The sequence below is a fragment of the Lissotriton vulgaris genome, chromosome 3_1 (genome assembly GCF_964263255.1).
Source record: "Lissotriton vulgaris chromosome 3_1, aLisVul1.2, whole genome shotgun sequence".
NCBI classification, from domain to species: domain Eukaryota; kingdom Metazoa; phylum Chordata; class Amphibia; order Caudata; family Salamandridae; genus Lissotriton; species Lissotriton vulgaris.
The window spans coordinates 1,155,706,516-1,155,731,314 of record NC_141689.1 but is presented as its reverse complement, the minus strand read 5'-3'; the positions used below and the strand labels follow the sequence as shown (position 1 = coordinate 1,155,731,314).

At 43.7% G+C, this 24,799-nt stretch overlaps 1 protein-coding gene across 4 annotated transcripts in view; it reads left to right on the top strand.

The window, feature by feature from the left end:
• Nucleotides 1-24,799, top strand: part of LOC147727604 (protein NipSnap homolog 3A-like) — a 281,171-nt gene that overhangs the window by 43,366 nt on the left and 213,006 nt on the right. The window contains exons 2-3 of one of the 4 annotated variants that reach the window (XM_086961636.1): nt 8,661-9,200; nt 12,177-14,568. The exons of 1 other annotated variant lie outside the window; for it this stretch is intronic. In XM_086961636.1, coding sequence (XP_086817762.1) covers nt 8,667-9,200; nt 12,177-12,527 — 885 coding nt within the window. In that variant the 5' untranslated portion in view covers nt 8,661-8,666 and the 3' untranslated portion in view covers nt 12,528-14,568. Of the gene's footprint in view, nt 1-8,660; nt 9,201-12,173; nt 14,569-24,799 lie in introns of those variants that run through there. 2 more of the 4 variants (XM_086961635.1, XM_086961638.1) reach the window with 2 other exon arrangements.

The window sequence follows — 24,799 nt, the reverse complement described above, 5'->3', positions numbered from 1 at the left end:
TGTTTTCTGGCTACTCCCTTGAGGGGTAGCACAAATTTCTGAGCTGGGATCAAAAATCCAGGAGTTTAAATGGGCCAAAGACATTCATAGTCACTTCAAACACTGTGAGTTCCTGCACTACTATGGAAGAAGACACAGCTGGAGTTTTATAAAAGATTCAACAGGGGCAGCAAATATGTTTGTTGGGTGTTTCCACAGCTTTGATGCTGGGGGTCTCTTTAGGCGTCAATCCAGGGGCTTTTATGATGGAGAGATACTGACAAAAGAGTCCCCTTCAACTGTGATGGTGAGTAAGGCCTATTAACTTACAACCAATGGCTCAAAGGGGGTATACTGATCCACGACAGACCGTACTTGTTGAGCTAGGCAACCCAACCGAGAGAGAAAGGTGATCCTGCGTGAGGCTGACAAAAAGAGGTCTATATCTCAAACCAAAAAAAACAATTTGATTTTCCCTGATTATAGCCGAACCACTCAACGTAGACAGAGTCAACTTACATTAAATCAAGATAGAACTGACCCATCTGAAAATCGAAGCTGCATTGTGGCAGCCGGCAAACCTCGTAGTGTCTTTTCATGGCTCACACTGTGTTTTTACACAGGTTAAAGCCGCTGAAGCCTTCCCTGAAGCAAGACAAAGTGAACAAGCAGAACCTTCTGGAATTTAAATACCTAGTTCTGCAAATCAGATGTCTTTCTATTGTTTAATTTGGCTGGATTTAAATGTTGACTTATAAGTCAAGGGGATTTCGAAGTTATGCTTTCTTAAATACATTTCTGCATATGATTGTTGCATCGTGTTGAATTCCTGGTGCCACTTTGTGTCCCCCCAGATTTCTAATTCCCACACCCTCCGTACCTTTAAGGGTGCATGTTTGCATGTTTCATAATGTAATGCAAGCAATAGATGGTTGTTACTCTCACGTTCACTTGCTGCTCGTTCTACGCCCGCAGACTTGGTTGTAGTCCGGGTGATAGAAATGGTAAATTTAGCAGTTTAGCAGTTATATTGTGCTGCTTATTTTTCTTTATTTTCAACGGTCCGCCATTTATATATAATATACATTTTAGAAAATTAGGAACCCACTTTGAAGGGTTCAGAGACCTAGTTGGTGTGTGTGGTTACTGGCAATTTTGTCAGTGTGTACCAAAATGAGAAAGAAAAATTTCTTTCTAGAGTCCCCTCACTCACCGGGGTTTCCCCACGGTGACATGCTTCATCATTGGGGCTATCCCAGTTCTCTATGAAAAGGGGCGTGCTGCGACTAGCGAACTACGCAGGAGCACTCTTTTGTGAAACGACTATGTGTGGTGTAAAGTGTTGTGGTGGTGGAGTGGGTGTGTGATTAAAAATACCGTGCTAGTGGGCCTCAACAATTTATTCTGCTCCTAGTTTGGTATGTTAAAATGGGGTAACACTGTATTCTAACCTTAAATTTGGGCTAGATCAGTGTTCTGTGGTCGACATGTTTCAAGCTCCCCAAGCTTTTCATCAGGACCATACAGGGTCCAGCCCTGTATTTTCCACTCCTTTATTTAAATAAATAGGTTGTGTTTCAAAATTATTTATTTGTTGTACTATGCGCTGTTAATGGTTAAACATGCGTTTGTATACATACGATTTGTATCCTATTCGTATTTCTGTAAAAGAGAATGACACTTGGTTAGTGGCAAACATCCCCCCTAAAGAGCAAGGGGATCACACATGTAGCTCACTTTGTCTAGGGCGTGAGTGTGCCTTGTGCACCATATCGGCGCGTGCAGGCTTTCAAATAGTCACATTAAGTCCTGTGTCATTTAAATGTGTGAATTCACAAAAACCACTTTTTTCACAGTTCTTTTATATTCGCACTGGTTTTGAAAGCCTGCACGCGCCGATATGGTGCACAAGGCACACTCACGCCCTAGACAAAGTGAGCTACATGAGTGATCCCCTTGCTCTTTAGGGGGGATGTTTGCCACTAACCAAGTGTCATTCTCTTTTACAGAAATACGAATAGGATACAAATCGTATGTATACAACTGCATGTTTAACCATTAACAGCGCATAGTACAACAAATAAATAATTTTGAAACACAACCTATTTATTTAAATAAAAGAGTGGAAAATACAGGGCTGGACCCTGTATGGTCCTGATGAAAAGCTTGTGGAGCTTAAAACATGTCGACCACAGAACACTGATCTAGCCCAAATTTAAGGTTAGAATACAGTGTTACCCCATTTTAACATACCAAACTAGGAGCAAAATAAATTGTTGAGGCCCACTAGCACGGTATTTTTAATCACATACCCACTCCACCACGACAACACTTTACACCACACATAGTCGTTTCACAAAATAGTGCTCCTGCGTAGTTCGCTAGTCGCAGCACGCCCCTTTTCGTAGAGAACTGGGATGGCCCCAATGATGAAGCATGTCACCGTGGGGAAACCCCGGTGAGTGAGGGGACTCTAGAAAGAAATTTTTCTTGCTCATTTTGGTACACACTGACAAAATTGCCAGTAACCACACACACCAACTAGGTCTCTGAACCTTTCACAGTGGGTTCCTGATTTTCTGATACTGACTGGAGGCCGACCTAGTCTGGTTTAACCTCCTTCTCCCCCCTATTCCTTGTTAATATACATTTTAAACATATCCATATCCATGGAATTGGCAACCTGAAAGCAATTACTGAAGCCCTGGCTTTAGACTTGAAGAAGGTAAATGAGTTAATATCAATGTCAACTGTACACCAACCACACATCTGCAACTCACCTGCAACTCAGTAAAACATTGCATGAAAGCACACAAACACACCCAAATCAGATTTCTTTAGATATTTTGTGTAATCTTTCTCCCCACCACAAATAATGGCACATACCAATGATGAGAATTCCAGGGAAATGTACTCAGATAAAGTGTTTTTTGTGGTAGTTCCCTTGAGGTGTCTCCTTTTGCACACTCCTAAATCATTCCAATTTAAAATGGTCCTAGTTGTTTTGGGTGGGAACCACATTTCCATATCTTTGAAACAGTTTATGAAATATTCAATCAATCAAGTGCCTTGTAAAGCGTGACTACTTAACCGTAAGGGTCTCAAGGCACTGGGGGGACTGCTAATCGGTCGAAGGTACTGTGGTTCAGTAGAAGAGCCAAGTCTTGAGGTCCTTCCTGAATTGAGGCTATGATGGTGATTGCCTGAGGTGGAGAGGCAGGGTGTTCCAGTTCTTTGCTGCGAGGTAGGAGAAGGATCTTCCTCCGTCTGTGGACTTGCAGATACGTGGGTTGGCAACCAGGGCCAGTTGGGCGGAGCGGAGGTCTCTGGTGGGTGCGTGGAATGGGAGTCGGTGGTTGATGTACACAGGCCCGCATTGTGTAGGGATTTGTAGGCATGTGTGTGGAGCTTGAAGGTGATTCTTTTGTTGACTGTGACAGAAATATTGAGGATGAGTCTGGTGGAGCGTTCTGAATGTTCTGCAGTTTCTGGGTGATGCCTGTGTAGAGTATGTTGCCATAGTCGAGTCTGCTGATGCTAAGGGCATGGGCGACTGTCTTTCTGGACTCAGTGGGGATTCACTTGAAGATCATTTGGAGCAGGCATAGCGTGTGGAAGCAGGATGATAAGATGCCGTTAATCTGACAGTTCATGGTGAGCGAGGAGTCAAGGCTGATGCTGAGGTTTCGTGCTTGGTCTGTGGATGTGGGAGGGGGTTAAAAAAACTGTGGGCCAACAAGAGTAGGAGGATGGGGTGGAGACCAGGATGAGTACTTCGGTCTTCTCAGAGTTTAGCTTGAGGCAGTTGTCCTTCATCTAGGTGGCGACAGCCTTCATTCCATCGTTGAAGTTGTTCTTGGTGACCGTGGGTTCATTGAGGAGGGAGAGAATCAGCTGGGTGTCATTGGCGTAGGAGACGATGTTGAGTCAGTGGTTCCTAATGATGGCTGGGAGCGGACCATCTAGATGTTGAAGAGATTGGGGCTCAGGGAGGAGCCCTGAGGCACTCTGCAGCTGATCTCTGTAGGTTCAGAGTGGAACGTTGGCAGTCTGACTCTCGGTGTTCGGCCGGTGAGGAAAGAGTGGATCTATTCCAGGGCTTTGTCACGGATGCCGGCGTCATGGAGTTTTGCGCCTAGGGTTCGGTGGGAAAAGGTATCAAAGGCGGCAGAGAGGTCCAGGAGGATGAGGGCTGCAGTTTCACCTCATTTGAGGAAGGCGTGGACGTCATCTGGGGTGGCGAGGAGAGCGGTCTCAGTGACGTAATTGCTTCGGAAGCTGGTTGGGAGAGGTTCAGGATATGGTTTGCTTCAATGAACTCGGAAAGTTCGGCGTTGATGGCCTTCACGGTGACCATGGATGGGAAGGGGAGGAGAGAGATGGTCTTGAGGTCCTTTGGGTCAGCAGAGGGTTTCTTCAGCAAGGGGTTGAACTCTACTTGTTTCCAGTCTTCCGGGCTGGTGGCGGAGTTGAGGGAGCAGTTGATGGTGCAGTAGAGTTTGGGGGCGATGGAGGTGCTGGCTTTGTTGAAGGTGTGGTGCGGGAAGGGATCCGAGGATGCTCTGTAGTGGATGCTCTTTATGATCTTTAGGGATTCATCAGCGGTGATTGGAGTTCAGCTGAGCAGGGTCTGCTGGGGTTCTGTGTCATTGGGTGCCGTGATTGCATGTGGGGTGGGAGTGTCTTGGGTATCGAGGCTGCTGAAGCTGTCGTAGATCTCCTTAATTTTGCGATGGAAGAAGGTGCTGAGATTGTTTCAGAGGTCTTGTGACGGTAGAATGTCTGCTGTGTCTTTGCTGGGTTTGGCAAATTCTTTGACCACAGCAAAAAGTTATCTGCTATTGAGTGCCTTGATCCTTTCTTGTAGGGCCACTTTCTCTGTTGTTCTAATGAGGTGGTGGTGTGCGGTGACAGTGGTTTTGAAGGCCGAGGGGTCTACCGGGGTTTTTTTGCTCCTCCATCTCTTCTCGAGCCATCTACAGGTGCTTTTGGACTCATGAAGGGCAGGAGAGAACCAGCAGGCTATTTTGGAGTGTTGCTTGCCTGGCTCCTTCTTGAGGGGAGCCAGTGTGTCGGCGCAGGTGGAGATCCATCAGTGGAGGTTGAGTGCTGAGGTATTAGCGTCAGCGGAAGTTGGAGGTGGGGTTTTGCTGAGGGAGGTGGTGAGCTGTTCTTCAATGTACTGAGCTATTCAACTCCATTCCTTAGACTGAGAGCATTGAGGCGCATGAGGAATTCTAACCACTGCCTAGAAATAAAAAATACAGCAATAGTGTATGTATGACAGAGGCTTTTCTTTGTAAAATTGTAGAAAGAAATAGGGTGCCCAAATCAGTACCCTCTTCATTCCAGTAATTTCCTTTACCTCTCACAGACTTACACAAGCTCATCCCAACTTTCACCACCAACTTTCACCACCACCCATAAGCAGAAGACCAACAGTATCCTAGAATTCCTTTTTGAGCAATTCATGGAGTTCCAGAGCTCCTGGGTTCTAAAGAAAGAATTAAGATCTAATTTTCACAAATTCCTGAGTCCCTCTTTCCCTCTGACACCTTCCAAAACAGCATAACATGCAAACCCTGGGGCATCTTCAGGACAGTTACACCCCTTCCTTGTATCCCCAATAAATGGAATGCTTGTATCAAGGAGCAAAGAGCTCATATAGACCAAATCAAGTTGAAGGGTGTAAGTTCGGGGTGTGGCCATGCTAAATGGCCGATAAGAACGCACCTTGGGGGCTTCTCCCAGCACATTCGCATTCTAGTGAATCTTGGCACACAGCATATAATAATGAATCTGCATGGGAAGGAGCAGTGAGATGGATGTTGGATGTTGCTGTTACCGGGTCCCCTTGCAGATTTGAAGGAATACAACATGTTCTGCAAATAGGGTGTGCAGCAAGGCCTGTTAGAACTGGCAGAGATTGAAACTGGAGTTCCTGAGGTAGGAGGCAGCTACTAGGTCCTTGCTTAGATAACTGGGAAGTGCTTAAGGCAGTCCAGCACCAACTCTTTCGGAGATCAGTGATATTCTGTAGGACAGGTGCCCTGATCTGGGAGCTGGGGGTTGCCTTCTCAGGCATCCGAAGGTAAAGCTGAAGCTGTGCGGCCTGTGGTGAGACTGCTGTCAGGAATGGCACAGTTTAAGTGTCTTCTGGCATCTAAGATTTAAACTACAAAGAGAGAGCGGAGACTCTTGTCGCTTTGCTGAAGAGGCGCTGAAGGCCACAATACCTGGCAACACTTTTAAAATAAAGCCAGTAATTAAATCCTAAAAAAGGGGGAAGTAGATGCAACAGCTAGAGAGCTGAGTTGAGCTAATTGAGCCACCATATAATTCACAACAGAAGTTTGATAGGCTGCATGGAGAAACAATTAGATCCTGTAAGAGAGAAAGAGAGAGACAGCTTCAAGCTGTTGTGCTTGGAAAGACAGTGTAGATTGAGTTAGGTAGTTTCTGCGCATTGCTGAGGCACCAGGCGTGCTACTGGAGATCACAAAGCTGTTACCACCTAAACAGCAAACCGCAAGCAGCAACCCTTAAGGTTTTCTACAGCCTGGCAACTCACGTAGCTATAGCTGAAATACAATTCTGTGCTACAAACACAGCAATGGAGGAGGGAACTTTCCAGAATGGTGAAAGTCAAGTGCATATCCCTCATAGGACAACAAAGGGTGAGGGGCGAACAACTGCAGTAACAGAATAAGATAATTTTTTTCTGAAAATTAGCTGAAAAGTTGACACCATATCCCCTTTAGCAGTATGATGAATTGGTAAACATAGGAAGCAAGGATCAAGACTCAACGAGAGGACACTACCCATTGATTCAGGTCTAAACTTGAACTACTGTTCTTTAGGAGGATGTAAGTAATTATACTATAGCAGTAATTGCACACTTTTACTTCCTAGTTATTAGTATAGCCATCTGTTGAAAATATAGGATCTATGTTGTATGATCTCTCACATCTGCTTAATACTGACAGAAAGACACACTACGCCCAGTTCCTTCTCTCTCTTGCAAATATGAAGCCACAATATGCAAGTCTTATTAAGGTTAGGATGTCATTTGCTGCGAACTGAGGGCTTGGAGCAAAGCAAGACAAAATATATATTGTGATAAACCTTCCAACTCTGATTGAAGAGGATTCATTGGGCAATTCTGCCAGTAATATTACTTATTTTTGTTTAAAATTGCCACGTGCTACTCGCCAACAGAGCGTTTCAACACCTCATCAGGGTTACAAGTACTATATAAATGCAAACCTTTTTTTTTCCTTTTTACCCCTCCCCAACCCTTCTCAATCCAAATAACGGACTAACTTATCCACCACTCAAATTACTTCATATTTCACTATACTAATTTTCAACACTAATCCTTTATGGATTAAGGAGTATCCGGCTACTCACCAGAAAAGCGCTTCAACACCCCATCAGGGGTAACATGCGCTATATGAATCCAAACCTTTTTTTCCCTTCTATCCCTCCGCTATCCTTCTCACTCCAAAACACTGACTAATATCCACCACTTAAATTACTTTTATATTTCACCATACTAATTCACCATTAATCCTTTATGAGTTTCCGGAGTAGCGTGCTACTCGGCAAAAAAAGCGCTTCAACACCCCATCAGGGGTTAGAAGCGCTGTATAAATACAAACCTTCTTTCCTCTTCTATCTTTCTGCTTTCCTTCCGAATACAAATAACTGACTAACATATCCACCACTTAAAATGTACTTGCATGTTTCGCTATACTAATTCAACACTAATCCTATGTGGGTCCCGGAGTAGCGTGCTACTTGCCGAAAAAGCACTTTGACGCCTCGTCAGGGGTAAAAAGCGCTATACAAATGCAATTACAATACAATACAATTCAATACAGGGGTATGCATGTCTTTTAAAAAATGTAACTATGTGAGATCTTGGCAACTATATCAGATCACACAGATAGTTGTTCAGGGTCCATATTTAAATCATCTAAATAGACCTTCTTCCCAGTGTACTATATTTCTTTCATCTGCCTCCATAATAAATTGTAGCACTGAAGCTCTCCCAAATCAGAATCAGAGAGCTCCCTTAACCTCTAAATGAGCTCAGAGTACGGAGGGGAGATCAGACGGTTTTTGGCAGGTGCACCATCACCACCCTTCACTAAAGAGGCCATTACTAATGATAATGCCTCAGTGTATGGAATGTACCATTGCACGGTTAATGTTCTTAAGTACCGCCATTATATGACATATACTACATTTGCTTGAATGGCTATCAACAAATAAAGAAATTGAAATGTTAGGTTTGACTATCAAAGACAAAATATTGTCATATGGAAATACTGAGGACAAAATATTAAAACTGAATTATTAAAAGGTAGGTACAGATTTCCTATACCTAACTTCATATATATGTTCATTGACAATATATATATCTTTCAGGTATGGAGATGTGGAGTTAGGAATAGTAAATCTATGCTTCATCTATATCCACTTTACATTCAATATTTTGGTCTTCCATATTTTGTCCACAATGTCCTTATATCACGATATTCCTATTGTCGATATTCAGTACTACAATCAAATGGTGAACTGATTTATAGAATCTTAGAAATCCCATTTAACCGCACCTATTTTGCTTGGACATGTGGCCAGGTGATAACTTGTTTTATTGATTATGTTCCCTGTAGAAAGCCATGCATGACTTTGATAAAAGATGGAAACTATCTGGAGTCCAAAGAATATATTATAACAGTATGGTCACGGAACTGGGAGGATCTGACTCAGAGCCCAGCAAGATCATCTGGCCATCCAGCGTGACCACAACTCCTCATGGAGACCTGGCTGTGAAGGACAGTGGAAATCAGCAGATTCAGATCTTCTCGCCAGATGGACGCTACAAGCAGGGCTTTTCCTACTGCAGTGAATCGGCGAAAGACTTTGGGAATGTGGGGTGCACTCAGGACGGCCTGATACTGGTGACTGATGGCTCCAAAGGTATAAAGGTCTTTTCCAGCGATGGGCTGATGATTCACCTACTGAAGTCCCCAAAAGCAGATTGGAAGCACTCTTATGGAATTGCAGTAATGAAATCCAGCAATGTTGCTGTAACTGATTGGACCGACGGGGGTAAAATACACATACTTGATGTGGACTGGAGAATGAATGCCATCTTGAAGATGAATGTTATAGACAAGCTGCACAGGCCTGAACACATTGCAGTCAACAAGGTACGGTACTTACCCAGCATTAAATATAGCAACTGAAAGTCAAAGAATAATTATTAACCCACAAATGTGTACCCTCCTCCTATATATTGATTCTCTACTGTGTCTGTATAAGTACTCCTGCCAGTAGTCATGTAATTGTGCCCCAACCCTTTCTTTTATTTATTTATTTGGTTGGGGTAAGTTATAAAGCCCAAACCTAGCTCCAGAGGGCATTAGAGTGCAGTGCATAGCATCATTATCCGTAGCCAAGATAGAGGGATATGTAAATATGTTTATAATACAAACTCAGACCATTAGATGTTCACAAATAAAGGAAACACAGCTTTAGAATGCGGTACGAATAAAGGGAAGGGATACAATCTAGGATGGTAGGAAGATTGTGGAGGTTTGGCTGTGAGCCTCTTTCTGAATTGCATTTCAAGAGAGGCAAGTTTGATGTTAAAAGGGAAGTCATTCCAGAATCTGGCTCCATAGACTTAGACATCCTGGTGGTGTGTGTGTTTTGTTGAGCCTTTTGGATTTCTATCTTTAGTACTCTTTGAGGGAACCTACACTGCTTTAGCAGTGTTGTCTGCTGCCTTCAAGCTCACCTCACATCCACAGCTATAATGGCTGTGGCTCCTTTCCAGAGACAGAGACCATGGGCTAGTAGACAGCTCACTGGCAATCTGATGGAGAAACAGGGCCACATCTACTACAGATTTTCTCAGATGTCTCCACCATCATATTAAAAGCTACTGGGGTCTGGGCTGGGTGCACAGGCTAGAGTGTGGCTTGAAAAGGGGATGACTTGGGTGGCAGTCCATACTCATCTGTTACTGAGCAAAGGGAGCCTGGCTGTACCTCTTCCTTGGCATGTGCCAATTGGCCATGTCTGTTATTGGTGATGAGGAGTCTGGCCATACCCTCACTTTGCATCTCCAGACTGACCGTGTGTCACACTTTCACTCAAGTGGAGTGCCCTCTCAACACTGCTTGGAGGATTGGCGGCCAGGGTCATTATTCCTTCATGGGTCTGTCATACAGATTGGCCACAACATTTACAAGCATATTTAGCAATACCTCCAGTCATATAATAACTATATGTGAGTCCACAAGAGAATATTAGATGGCAGGAACTGTCTTTCCCTGACTGCACCGTGGCACTAGGATTGCTAACAATTAGTGTCCAGACTTGCCTTCTTTTTGAGGGGCCTACTGTGCCATGTACTTTATGTTATCTAATCCATTGCAATCCTCAGCAACACTCACTCCCAGTTCACAAGTGGGGCTCCTAAGTGATTTACGTACACGTGATTAGGCAGATGATGTAAACATACAGCTGAGAGACGTTGACAGTAAAATTTCTGCTTAGCATTTGAAACAGATTACATGTGGTGGCATGTTTAAATAGAACATGGAATACCCTTTACTATGATCCAAACCCACTTTTGCCATGCACTAAACATTATCATGCCAAGGGAAAACGAAACACATTGCTACCTCCTTCATCTAGATGAATACACCTCTATCCATTGAGATAATCACAACTTGTTCATCCATTTAACAAAGACCACAACAGTACCAAATGACCTACGTTAGAAGTAGGTCGTTGCTTCAAATTTGATGCTGTGTGTCCATAAGAACCATGGGACGGCTTATTACAAGTGCCATTGGATACAGCACAGCGGACAGAATATCCGTCATGTTTGTGAAGAGTAACCCACCCTCCATACTCTAAATCCGGCCCTCTATGAGTTTATTCATTCATTCATCACTCTGAGCCCAATTTTTATTCTGTACTCCAGCAGAAACGGTTACTTTAATTATAGTAATAAAGGAGTGTTTACCTCTTGCATTGCAAGCCAAACTATTGGATTCCTTGCATTAAGAAAATATTTCACTCCGAACCTTTTTATGTGCAACATTCAAGCTAACATGATAAAAAGTACATGTGCTCCTTTTTATCCGTACTTTACAATTATCTAACTTTTTAAAAATTATGTTAAAACGTTTTTCATAATTGTTCCGAAATGTTTTTATTTAGGGACGGTTTTATGGAGTTTATCACCCGAAATCAACAGTGACTGAATGATATAATGGGTTGGCCCTTTACTCTGCCTTTTAGGGCGAAGAAGGCTTTTGTATGTAATCTCTGTCTTACAGGGAATTACTTGATGGTGGACACCACATATTGTAACTATTCTGCAACGAGGCCTTATGTATGAAAACTTGAGTGCTCAAGTAATATTTATAAGGCCAAGGATACATTAATCCGTCCTTTATTTTTTTTAATACATTATTTATCTTTTAAAATGTTTTCAGAAGTCTACACTCCAAACTGTTTGCAGGGGGCAAGCACTTGTAAGCAAATGTTGAGCATAATGCACACTCTTTGTATTAGCATGCTTTCTAATGCCTCACTCTGTCACAGTACTTTTTAAATGTTTCTTTTTGGTTATCATCCTTGGGAAAAAATATGCCTTGCTTCCAGTGGCGGCCGGTAAGTACAGCTTAGAGGGGGCAATGGTGCACACACACACACACACACACATGCACACTCACTTACACCCATGCATTCACATGCAGACATGCGCGCACACACTCGTCCATTCATAACTCACTGACAAATACACATAGATTCATATACACATATGCACCAAACAATCAAAAAACCGCAACACTTACCTTCTGCACCTCTTGGGGAGGGAAGCCTCAGAGGTGCCAGGAGGGTTGGGACTCCTGCCTCTCCTCATTGGCGGACCTTAGGTTTTGTTACCACACAAACAGAGTTGCAAACAGTCCCACTCGCACAGGTAAGCGCGGTAGGGTGGTGAATGGAAGCCGTCGCATGTCGGCTTCCATAAATCCCCAACCCCACCCCGCCTCACTCCCCCACCATGTTTACCTGTGCGAGCCGCGACTGTGTGCACAAAACTTGTATAATGATATTCGGTCTGCTTTAATCAACACCCTCTCTCTTTCCTTTCACAGCAGGAAGAAATACTGGTCACAGAAGGGCAGCTCTTTGGACAGCAGCCGGGCTGCTGCCTTAAGATCATAGACAGTGAGCACACCCTGAAGAAAACAATTGGGCCAAGCGTTAACAACGAATTTCGCTTTGTAAATCCATCTGGGGTCTGCATTGATCGCAATGACAACTTTTTTGTGGCAGATGAAGGCCAAAACTGTGTGGTGATGTTCAACCCTGACTCATCATTGACTGCGAAGGTGGTGACACAAGATTTAGAAGGCCCTGCAGGCCTTGCAGTGACCAAAGATGGGCTGTTAGCTGTAGCCGACTGCTACCACCACAGGGTAAAACTATACAAGTACAGGCAGCGTTAAGTGAAAGGTGACCTGCACACATTGCCTTTGTTTACCTTGGGAGTAGTCATATTCAGAAACACCAGACAGGAAAATGGGGGACCTCGTTCCACTTCCATCTATGCATACAAACAGCTTGCTAATCTACCCAACCTACAAGCCACCAATAAACTATCTGCAACCCCATTACTCACAATGGGAATTCCTCCAATGGGCTTTAAGCTAAATCATCCAAACATCTTTGTAGACAAAAATCCATTGTGGTCCCATATCGCATAATGCTAATAATGTTAAAAGAAGGGTCAGGTGAAATTTCAGTTACGCCGACATAGTATACGTCATTTCAGAAATGTTGCTTTGGGCTTATGTCAAATTCCCGAAATTCTGCCTGCATTTACATAATTATGCTGCTTTTGTGGCAAAATTATAGCACAGGAGCACTGGAACAATGCGACTGACCAGAAATAGATTGGCTGTCATTTGCAGTCCTTGTGCTCTTTATGCTCTTTTTAATGCATCTTCTCATCCAAAAAGGACTCATTTTTTGCTAAAATACAGCGTTAAATGCTAGATTTGTATTTCACGTAATTACACATCATTTTGAGTACCTTTACCAAAATTTCACATAAGTATGCGAAAGCAAACTACACGGATTTCACACACCCCTAGTGAAATTCTCATTCATTCAGAAAACAAAATACATTGTATTGCCCTATCAAGTGAAACTGCGAAAACAAGCAATGTTATCAATGAGGAATCAGCAGGCCACTACCATTTCACCATGGAGGAGGCAGACAACATAACTCCTACCAGAAATAATTTCTAACGCAAACCTTAGTTCAATAAATTACACCATTCTGATCATTAAAGGCAATTTCAAAAGCACTTAGGAATGGAGGGCCTCTGATACAAGGATGACTGAATCTTTTAAGGCCATTCAATATGCATGACTAATATTTGATGTTGGCATTATGACAACATGACATCATCCTTGGCATTCTACACCTTTCACTGAATCTAATGCACATTCCTAGGCTGAATGCAGGATCCCACATTTTACCACATTTGGATAATGGACCAGAAACCTGCTACTCAACACAAATACGTAAATCTCATTTAAATACGAATGTATTTATAACAAAAATGTTCAACTCAACTTGGGTATATATATATAACCTCAGAGCGATTTTCTTAGTGTCTCAGTAGTTCAGTTATGGTCACATGAGAGAACATTATTCCCAACCACATCCTTAGGCCTTGGCCAAGAGAATGTGGGGAAAATGACATCACACCCACGCTCTCTGAAGAGCTCCATCAGCAGCCATTTTTCATCATCAGAAGACATTTAGTTCAGAGGGGCCTTTATGTTAGTGAGTGATATTGTCTGTTAGTGACATTGTGTGTGAAACTTTGATTTCTATTTCAAAAAGTAAATAATGTAAGCCAATTGGTTACTTAAAGCATCTCCTTGTCAGTGATCTATACTGCATTCTGTCATGAAAATTGCAGCTGCTGCCAGAAGTGTGTATGACTTTGTTGAAAATGTTTATTTAGACTTTCTTTCAATTATATCGTGTTGTAAACACCTTTCTACCTCTACTCCCACTTCTAGATGAACAAAAATAATAACAGCCTTTAAAACAAAGACGCATCTTTAATATCCATTTCTCATGTACATCATATCATCTCTCATGTACATCAAGGAGCATAGAATCAATTAAAAAAATTTCATTTGAAAAAGTCTTGTTCTTATGTTTTTTCTACTCAAATTCTTAAAGATAAAACATGACAAATAACGCACCACGCCTTTTTCTCTCAACCAGTTTATAAAAAAAATATGTTTCCATCCCAAACTCTTTATACCCTATGAAGTATTCTGCATTTTGGCTTCACAAATACCCTACATCAGTGGTTCTTAACGTATGATCCGAGGACCTCTATGTGTTCGCGAGCCCTACTCAGGGGTCGACATCCTGTTAAAAAATTAAATAATATTAAAACTCATACATTAAAATGAATAAAGTATATGCAAATAAAGAAGCAACATTGATAATGTATAAACTTTTTTATAGTTGATTGTGGATTTAAGAAACATTTCAATATTTGAGCATTTGTTTTGGTTTAAATTATTATTATTATTATTTTTTTATGTATTGTTTCAAAGTTCAAATTATAGACGATGCTTTGGACGGGGGTGCCCAGATTCCAATAATAACTCAGTGGAGCTCCCCCGAATTGAATAATGATTCAGTGGGGGTCCACAGAAGTCAAAAGGTTAAGAACTGCTGCCATACATTTTAGGGATTCATATATGAAATATGTACGGTATTCAGTAAATAGTGTATGCCTATAGGCGTCATGATAGGTTCATGGACATCATAGACAGGCACTCAGGCTTATACAGTAAGAAGTACAATTTCTTTGGGCTTAGCAAATTCAAAGTCTTTTCTGAAATAATGAACGAATTTGTGTTTTTCAGGCACCAAACAATCTGCTGGGAGACGTTTATGCCTCAGATTGGGTGCCAATATATAGTTTCAATTATGTATGTTACATGTAGTGTGATTAATAATATACTTCCTTGAATGCACACATGGAATAGTTTGCTTTGTGTGTGCAGGGAAAACAATGTTTTGCATGCTTGAGTTACACCCAGTGTTTCTTGAGTGGGATGTTTAGATTATCAAAGTATTACATGTACTTGTATAGGTTAGTTTTAATGCACAGTTAATGGAAACCATACATAGCTGTTTAGTGATTAGTGTTGGAGTTGTAAAACCAAACCTAAGTTTTGATAGGTCATGTGAATAGTTATGCCGACTATTTAGTCAGACTATGTATGTGCTCTGTCGTGATTACTGCATGGATTGTATTGATGAGATTATTTGGAGTGTTCTTGGAAGTTTGGAAAGGAATTATCTATTCCTTGTGGTACAATATTGATGCTGATCTTGACCCTCATTCTTACATTGCTTTTGGGGTTAGCACTTTCTCATCTAATGTTGTGGGAATTTTTTTGTCTAATAGTCCGATCATTGTGCACTGATTGTTGTGTTGTTTTGATGTTCTTGTTTTCATGGGAAATTTCTAATGTCTAAGTAGGTGGAGCAGATGTTTATGCGAGTCATGCGTAACTGTGAGCCCCATAACGAGGTGCCACGGATTGCCAGTAAGTATTCAGCAGAGACTGTTGACAGTAGAGGTTTTTGTGTTGGGAGAGAAATGTGTGTAAGAATGTATAGTATATATAAGGTTCTATTGTCAGATGTTTACATCCTGCCAGCCAGAAAGCCAGTTGAGCCAAGGCTGAGCAGCAGAAAATGGCTGCTTCATGAGGGATATTGTGCAAACCATTTACATGTAACATTTATGTTTCTGAAACAAAAAGTATTATGGACCTGACCATGTCAAGACCTTCTTCTTTAAAGTGGAATCCACTTTGTAACTGAATATTCCACAACATAACAAAAGACAAGTGGAAATACAGTATTAATATTACACTAGCAGGAAAGCTAATGAATGTCATCCAATGCTCTCAACATTTTCCTTGCTTTTATTCTACTGTCTAAAGGGTCGACTGGATGATCCTTTATGAAAGAAACACCAGTAATGACGAATCCCTCAGAAATGTGCAAAATTAATTCATAAAAATATTTAATTGGCTCGCACAATTATATAGCATAGGACCCACGTTCATAGTTGAAAAAGTTGAACAATATTTATTAGTCCGAAAATTGTTATTTTCTTCTCTGTCTAATTTACTGTTCTTTTTTCTTTCTTTCAATTTTTAATAAATACTTTGCTCCATTTTCTTCCATTTTACTGTAAATTCTCTCTCTCCATTGCTTACTTATGTTCAGTAATAAGTATTGCACCAAATCTATGAAGTATCCGGGTACTTACACTTGTATGGCATAGAACCGTCAGAACGTGTTTCCATTTTAAATAAATTAAACTCCATACTTCAATGTAATTCACATCTACCTGGGCATTTTCAAAATACAGACAGTGACATGCGGAAACATACTAGTAGTTTAAAGAGTTACCTTGCGTCAAACCCAAAATGAGCATCATTTGTATATTGTGACAGGTTGACATGAGCCCCAGAATAGACATCACCAATGCAACCCTAAATTGGAAGAGGTCACCCATTGTCCCTGACCTGAAAGTGACGTCACTCATGGACCCTTTCTGACAGTCACAACCCCAGAAATGACCTCATCCAAGGGAACTGGCCCGAAGACCCAATCATTACTGACATTGGCCATGAACCTTGACTCTTAAACCTCACCCCAGAAGTGACCTCACCATGAGCCTTCCCCCTCCGAATTCCTGAGCCAGAAGTGACACAGGTGGTTGCTACAAAATCCAAATCCATGTTCCCAGGGGCCAAATCACATTAGACCTTCAATCTCATTCCACCATGCAATACACAGAAAGTACAATAACTAGTGGCCTAAAAATCAGGGTCCCATAAGGTGAACCACTGTTTGACCCCATCCCACCTTGCAATTCACAGGAATTGAGGTCGCAGGAAGTGAACAGTGTGATTACACCTTCTTTCTTGGCCCAGGCTAATTAGAAGAAGCTCATGACACAGCCGCAATCAGAGTTCAACATTTGCTACATTACAAAGATTCTGCTATTTCAATAAAGTGATCCTACTTCTTTACCAAAAAGACACTACATGGGGGACATGGCTAGCTGCCAAGGAAGATGGTAGCGAGCTATAGAAGCTCCGAGGCCATACCGTAATAATCCCCAAATATACGCTCAACACCCTGATGGACCTGTGAGCAGCTGGGGTGCTGGTGTGCCTGTGACTCCCTGGAAGCCTGGAAAGGGGGGGAGGGGTTTGAGGCAGACGCCTAAAGTTGTAGATGCAAAAAGCCCTGCACCATTGTGGAGAGCACCCCTACCAGCCATTAGACTGCTGCTGTGATGCCTGTTGCCCCCAGTTGTCCACCGGCCCGTGGATCAAGGGTTGATGAGAAAGGCCTGACTCAGGGCAGCAGAGAGAGGCCCTGGAAGGAGCGTGGTCGGCCGTTCTACTTGCTGGGCTCCCTGGGAGCAGATGGAAGATTTGTCTGCCACCACGGTCTGAAACGTGAGTGAGTCGACTTGTGAAGTGGGCCTGAGGGTGTGGCTGACTCTGCGACTGTAGTTGCAGGGTGTCAAAGCTAAAGAATATGCAGAGGTCTTGGGTTGGACCCCTAGGTGAGAGGGGCTTGATGTAGCCTTTGGGACTTGGGCCTTCTCCCCTCCCCCTCAACTGCAGTTTGTTCAGGACTGGAACTGTGGAGTTTGCCGTGGTATTTCAGGCTCCTAAAGTGAATGATACCCATCAGGGGCAGTGCGAGCGCCCACTGCTTCGGGCCAGTGTTGGCCCCAGGGATTTCTGACCGATCATGTGGCCCACTGAAAATATACAACAATTTTCATTGTTGCGGGGAGAACCACAGAATCCACATCCAATCGAAGTAGTACCTTGCTCCTTGGAAAACCTTGAGCCTTGCCTGGCAGTTGTACTGAGTTTCGGAGGTGTCCATTGAGGCCGGACCTATGGATGAGGCCTCCCGGTGCTGTATGGGTGGTCTTGCCCCGGTACCGTGATGACCCGGTGGCGAAAACAGGAGTCAGCTCTGGACATGGTGAGAGGTAGCAACCAGAAGTTCATGCAAAAACGGAGTCTGGACAAGTACCAGTGAAAATGTCCTCCACAACAGCGGTGCCGCGGGGGTCGACAGCGGAGGGGAGGCGAACGAGTTGCAGCGGAATGCAAAGCCTACCCTTTGCTCCATTATAGCTGACCTTCAGGACCTATGGGGCTCAATGGCCCACTTCTTGCCGCCATTCCGGCGAGCCCGGAGGCCACGCCCCTTTTCTGAGGCCACGCCCCCCCCCGCCGAGTCCTATTAGTAGACGCTGATTGCAAGCGCCTCCTTCAGAAGCACTGACCTCCTGAGGCGGAAGCTGGGAGCGCGACCTGTATTTTTAAAAATTGAATGTCACTTGTTTAATATTGTTTTTAAACTCACCCACTCTCTCTTGATCAGCCCGCGCAGCGGATTTAGCGCTGCCGCGGCACCAGAATCTAACCCACTTCTTGCCGCCATTCCGGCGAGCCCGGAGGCCACGCCCCTTTTTTGAGGCCACGCCCCCCGCCGAGTCCTATAAGTAGACGCTGATTGCAAGCGCCTCCTTCAGAAGCACTGACCTCCTGAGGCGGAAGCCGAAAGCATGACCTGTATTTTTAAAAATTGAATGTCACTTGTTTAATATTGTTTTTAAACTCACCCACTCTCTCCTGATCAGCCCGCGCAGCGGATTTAGCGCTGCCGCGGCACCAGAATCTAACTCACTTCTTGCCGCCATTCCGGCGAGCCCGGAGGCCACGCCCCTTACTACCCTATAAATCATGTGCATCTTCCGGACGCGCAGCGGGCGCGCCAAAGGCAAGCCAGTCTGCGCCCGTCCGTGCCAGGCCGGGCCCAGGGCCCGTAACCCCTGTAGGAAACTCCAATATTGTTCACTCGTACAAGCCCGAGCTGCTACTTGCCTTGCGACCCCCTGCCAAACACAACTGTGCAATTTTACCCAACGACAGGGACAACCCTATCGCATGCCCTGCATGCAACTTTCAACTTGAAGTCCCGCAGCTCTGTCGGCCCGGATCCAATGGCCGTAAGTCGGCACTCACATGGCTTCTTGGTAGCCTGAACTGCAGGTCACTCAGCAAACATAAAAGAGACATATTTGACCTCCTGTCCGACAACACACTAGATGCCCTTTTTCTCACTGAGACATGGCTACATGCTAGCTCTGGCCCAGACATCACTGAAGCCCTACCTTCAAACTATGCCATCATCCGTAATGACCGAACCACCGGTATTGGAGGTGGGATAGCAGTCATATTCAAAAAAACGCTGCAATGTACTTGGTGGAACTTGCCGAAGGACACAGTGTATGAGGATTGTGCCAGGTCCTAACAAGAGTCACAGGAGCAGAAACCTGTTGCATTTCCGCCGCAATATTCCCGCCGCCCACCACCGCACCTTCAAGACCTATGGTGCGGCCGCTGAGTGGCGTGCGGGACTACATTTCCCAGCATCCCGGGCGGCCTGCTGCCGCGCATGCCCAATCAACGTGCTAGGAGGCGCATAACTACTGGGACAGCCCCTGTTGAGCGGGGGAACTCGCCGAAGGACACAGTGTATGAGGATTGTGCCAGGTCCTAACAAGAGTCACAGGAGCAGAAACCCGTTGCATTTCCGCCGCAATATTCCCGCCGCCCGCCGCCGCACCTTCAAGACCTACGGTGCGGCCGCTGAGTGGCGTGCGGGACTACATTTCCCAGCAACCCGGGCGGCCTGCTGCCGCGCATGCCCAATCAACGCGCTAGGAGGCGCATAACTACTGGGACAGCCCCGTCTCGCGGGATGCCGGGCAAAGCCTGGGCTAAGGGCGGGCCGTCCAGGGCCGACCAAGGCTGGGCTGGGCCAGCCCTCTAACTGCTACTTCCCCGGGTAAGCGTTTTGTGTTCTATTCATCCTGCTTCTGATACCATCTGATATCCTCTGCGGCCATGGAGGGTCGGTGTTGTCTAACACCTGCTCCCGCAGGGGGCAAACCTACTGGGACTCTAGATGACTTTTTTACCAGAGCAGCCGGAGTCTTGGGCAGAGAAATTGCTTTGACAGAAAAACGTCTGTCTATTGAACTTCTGAGTGCTAAAGGCTCCTCTATAGGTGGTCTGATAAACGCAGTCTCACCAGCCAACACTGCACCAACTACCCTACTTTCGTGTAGCCCGATTGACCTAGAAAAACTGGACTTACAATTTGATTACCTCCCTGGGGGCGAAGTTGCACCTCCCCTGAATATCTCTTCTAGTAGCACTGCTTCGTCAGAGGGATTTTATCCTATTGAACCAAGGAAAAGCCTTCAGCCACCAGATATACCACTGGTATTGGAAAATGTTCCACCATGCTCGAAGCTAAAAGGGAAAAGGAAGAGGAGTGGGGGACGACATGTTGGCAGAAACCCCAAGGTTTCTAGAACTTCCAGCTGTCCGAGTACTATTATGCTAAAGAAACCTGGTAATACATCTAAAAAATTGAAAAAATCCACCACAATCCCCCCTGTCGCTAGCGCCAATACTAAACAGAAGGCAAATATAACTACAGAACTCAAGGAGGGGGAAGAACTAGTGTTATCCTTCCAAAACCTGACACATCTATTACGTTCGTTTACTCTACCCTTGATTGAGAGGCTCAAAATTATTGATAGTAAGATTGATGCCCTTAGTGAGCTCGTTAATGATAATACAAGCAGACTTGATACATTAACACTACCCAAGTCTGTTTCTGCAAAGGGGAACACGCCTAGTATTAACCCACACCCTAAAGCGTCTACTTCACTTTCTATAAACAAGACACACTCAGGTTGCAAAAGAAACACTGCTCAAAGTCTGCCCCCACCAGTGAGCATACCTCAAGAACATAACTTACTCACAACACAAACACCAGATTCAGATAAGAACAAGGATAGGGGGAAGGAAACCACTGAATTAAACTTAAGAAGTACGGCGTCCCTACCAGTAATAAATCTTCTGCCAGAATCAGCACCTCTGGTACTGGTGCTAGCGAACGTCCCTGCTTTGAATGAGGGCTCAAGGGAAAATTTTGTCCAACTAAAAAACAAGGTAGTTCATTGGATCACTAATAATACATCGGAGGGAAATAATATCTGGCAAGACATAATTATGGTCCGTAGAGTATCTTGGATAGGGAGAACAAAAAAGAATAAAGTAGGGGACTGTATTGTCCTGAATTTTAAAAGACCTGACCCTGTCAAACGTATATTGAGTGAGGTGTTGTTTTATGCTAAGCTACAAAAAAGGTCTATCGAGATTCACCCACTAGAATATTTTTATAGAGAGCTGAATAGATCCAATCCCAGCAGAGGAAACAAACAGAGTTATAATAGATACGTGCAAAGACCAACTAGACAGGGATGGGAATATCCTAAATTCTTTTCACATCAACAACGCAGAGGTCCGAATGGACAACCCCCCAGTTTTGAAGGGGTAAACCGCTACTCGGCCTTGATGGGGCTAGAGGAAGTCGACTGACGACGAACCATTGCAGACAGGGAGGATTCATGTACGGATTTAGAAACAGTGGTAGTACAAGATGGGGAACAGAGTGTGTGCGGACCATATAAGTAAAAACCCATGAAGGAGCACTTTGAGGCTCCTATTTTGATAAAGACTGAACTCCTAACGGCACATAGCGAGGTTGTCTGCACTTCAGAAAATATGCCCAAAGATCTACCTGAAGAATCCCCGCAGAAAGGAACTAGGGTCGCCTTTTGGAACATTGCTGGTCTTCTTTCAAAGATAAACAATCCTAATTGGTTGGATTTTATTAAAGATATAGACATTCTCTGCCTACAGGAGACCTGGTCGCGTGAAGCAATTCACATCAACGGCTTCAAAACATTCTTTGTACCAGCAAGCCCTTCTAGACATGGGAGGTGTAAAGGAGGATTGACTGTTTATGTTTCAAACCTATTAAAGGTATCCTCTTTGAAATTAGTGGGCTCATCTAGTGAGTTTCAAATTGTGGATATACAGGTGACCGACAAGGTTGAAGTAATTATCACCAACATGTATAACAATATGGAAAAAGGGTTGGTAAATAACATGATATACTCCCTTAATAAGGAAATCAGAACGCTGATGGACAATACAGCTGGGGACTCTATCCTGATTTGGGGAGGTGATTTGAACCATCATCTATGTAAACAGTATTTAAGTGGATGTGGGGACCATGAAATGTATACGTCGGATAACCAACCCCATTTTCAGCACAATAATGGAGGCGACGCCTTTAACGACTTGATGGCGTCATACGATCTGGGTTTTGTCAATTTGCTATGTAGCCCACCGGTAGAATTTAGCCCCACCTATGTGGGAAGAGGGCATAGTACTCTGATAGACTTTGTAACTATTACCAATTCGCACTCGAATTGTTTAATCGACTTCGATACTCACATTATAGGCCTGAGCGACCACCTTCCTCTTTGTTTTGGATTACATCTTCCTGTAAATAGAGATTGCTCCATGATTGAAAGATTGGCCTGGACAAATAATTGTGTTTTAAATAGACAGAACGGATATGCCCTTAAGTGGTCAATGACCAATCCAGAAGTAATTAATAGTAAAATAATTAAACAAGCACTTGTACCCATCACTAGATGTCTTGAGGATGAGGTTGTACATACAGAGGTTTTGGATTGTTTTTCTGATATTACTAGAATTATTCAAGCGAACCTTATACGCCCAGCGGCAAATAGGAAATCCCCAAAAAATGGGTGGTTTGACTCAACATGCTCGAAAACTCATGTACAACTTAAGAGAGCATTGAGTAAAAACCCAAGAAACCAGGCAGAAATAACCCAGTGTAGGCGTAAATATAATATGGCAAGAAAAGCCCGGAAACGTACTATCAAAAACGAAGCGAGGGTAAACCTACATGAGGCTTCTTTGAAAAGGGATAGCTGTGCCTTTTGGACGGCAGTGAAGGCCCTGTTTTTTAATCAAGCTGATAATGCAAAATTGGAAGTGGCAATAGCAGAAGATGCCTGGATAGACTTTTTTGCAGAGGTCTATAATCCGGGAGGAGTGCATAAACTGGCTATTACAGGGGAAGATTCATCAGGACATGGCAAGGTCGGTTTCGCATCAATTAATCTACAGGTATCCGTAACTGAAATACAGGTTGAAATAGCCCAGAGCAGGGGCAATAAAGCACCAGGTGCTGATTGTATCCCTATTGATTTATTTAAACATCAGCCCGAGTTATGGTCACCGTTACTTAAGCGAGTCTTTGATGCGAGTTGTGATCTGGGTTTTATTGAAACCTGGGCAGAATCTATAAACATTCCCATATTCAAAAAAGATGACCGGGAAAATCCCGCCTGCTATCGCCCAATATCCCTCCTGGATTCTTTTATGAAAGTTATCGGGAGGGTAGTTTTAAATCGTCTACAACAATGGGCGGATGACGAAAAAATCTTATCCCCTGTACAATACGGTTTTAGGGAGGGCCGTGGTACCGTAGAACAGGTTTTAAATTTCACTATGCTCATAGGAAAATATACCCAAGCCAAGGAGGGCAAGCTTTACGCCGTGTTCGTTGACTTAAGCGCGGCGTTTGATTGCGTCATACATGACCGCTTATGGGAGATCCTGAGGGATTTGAAGGTGGAGGAAACGTTAATTTCCTTTTTAAGACAACTTTATGCCGGAGCCAGGGCTAAAGTGAGGTTCGGCACAAAAGGAGAATGTACCAAGCCCTTCCTTGTAAAGAGGGGAGTGAGGCAAGGGTACGTACTAGCCCCATTTCTTTTCAACCTGTACACCAATGATTTAGAAAAGGAATTAGTGGCTAAAGTACGCGACTCTCCCTGGGCAAACCACCAACAACTTGCGTCCCTCTTATATGCAGACGACGCCGTGATTATGTCACGGACCCAAGTAGGATTACAAGTGGCTTTGGACACTTATTTAGATTTTATGAATGGTAGGGGTCTAAAACTTAATGTGTCAAAAACATTTGTAATGACGTGTGGTAGATCTGAGAATAAAGTTTGTCGTCCGTTCGCCGGGAAGGGAAAAAAAAGCAACTACTAAATCCTTTTCCTACCTGGGCATTGTACTTGAAGAAACTGGGTCTTGGGGGTTAGCCATCAGAAATAGGACCCTGATGTTTAAGAGAGCTACTGCGGCACTTATGTCATTCGCGAAAAAAATGGGAAAAAGACCTCCAGAAATTTTGCTTAAAATCTACCAGGCCAAGTGCATTAGCACAGCAATATATGGAGCAGGTATCTGGGGAATCGAAAAGTGCAGTCATATACAAAAGGTTGAGAATGCGTTTTTAAGATTCATCTTGGCCACCCCTGCAAGCTCCCCAGTATTCAATAGTCACGCTGAGTTGGGGATTCAATATATTATTGACCTGATCAGTATGCAACCTGTTTTGCTCTGGCATCGAATCTGGACTACCCCCGAGCTCGCGCTAAATAGAGATATTATTAAAGACTGTATGAGCTTGGATAAGGCCAACAAGATACCCTGGCTGATGTATATTTTTAAATTTATCAGGGATCTAGGAAGACCAGAGTTCTACCAACAACCTGATTCATTACTTAAGATCTCTAGGAAAGCTCTGAAGCAGCTGGGCTGGTACCATGTTGAATCCCTGAGACTAGGTGTGGAAATTAAT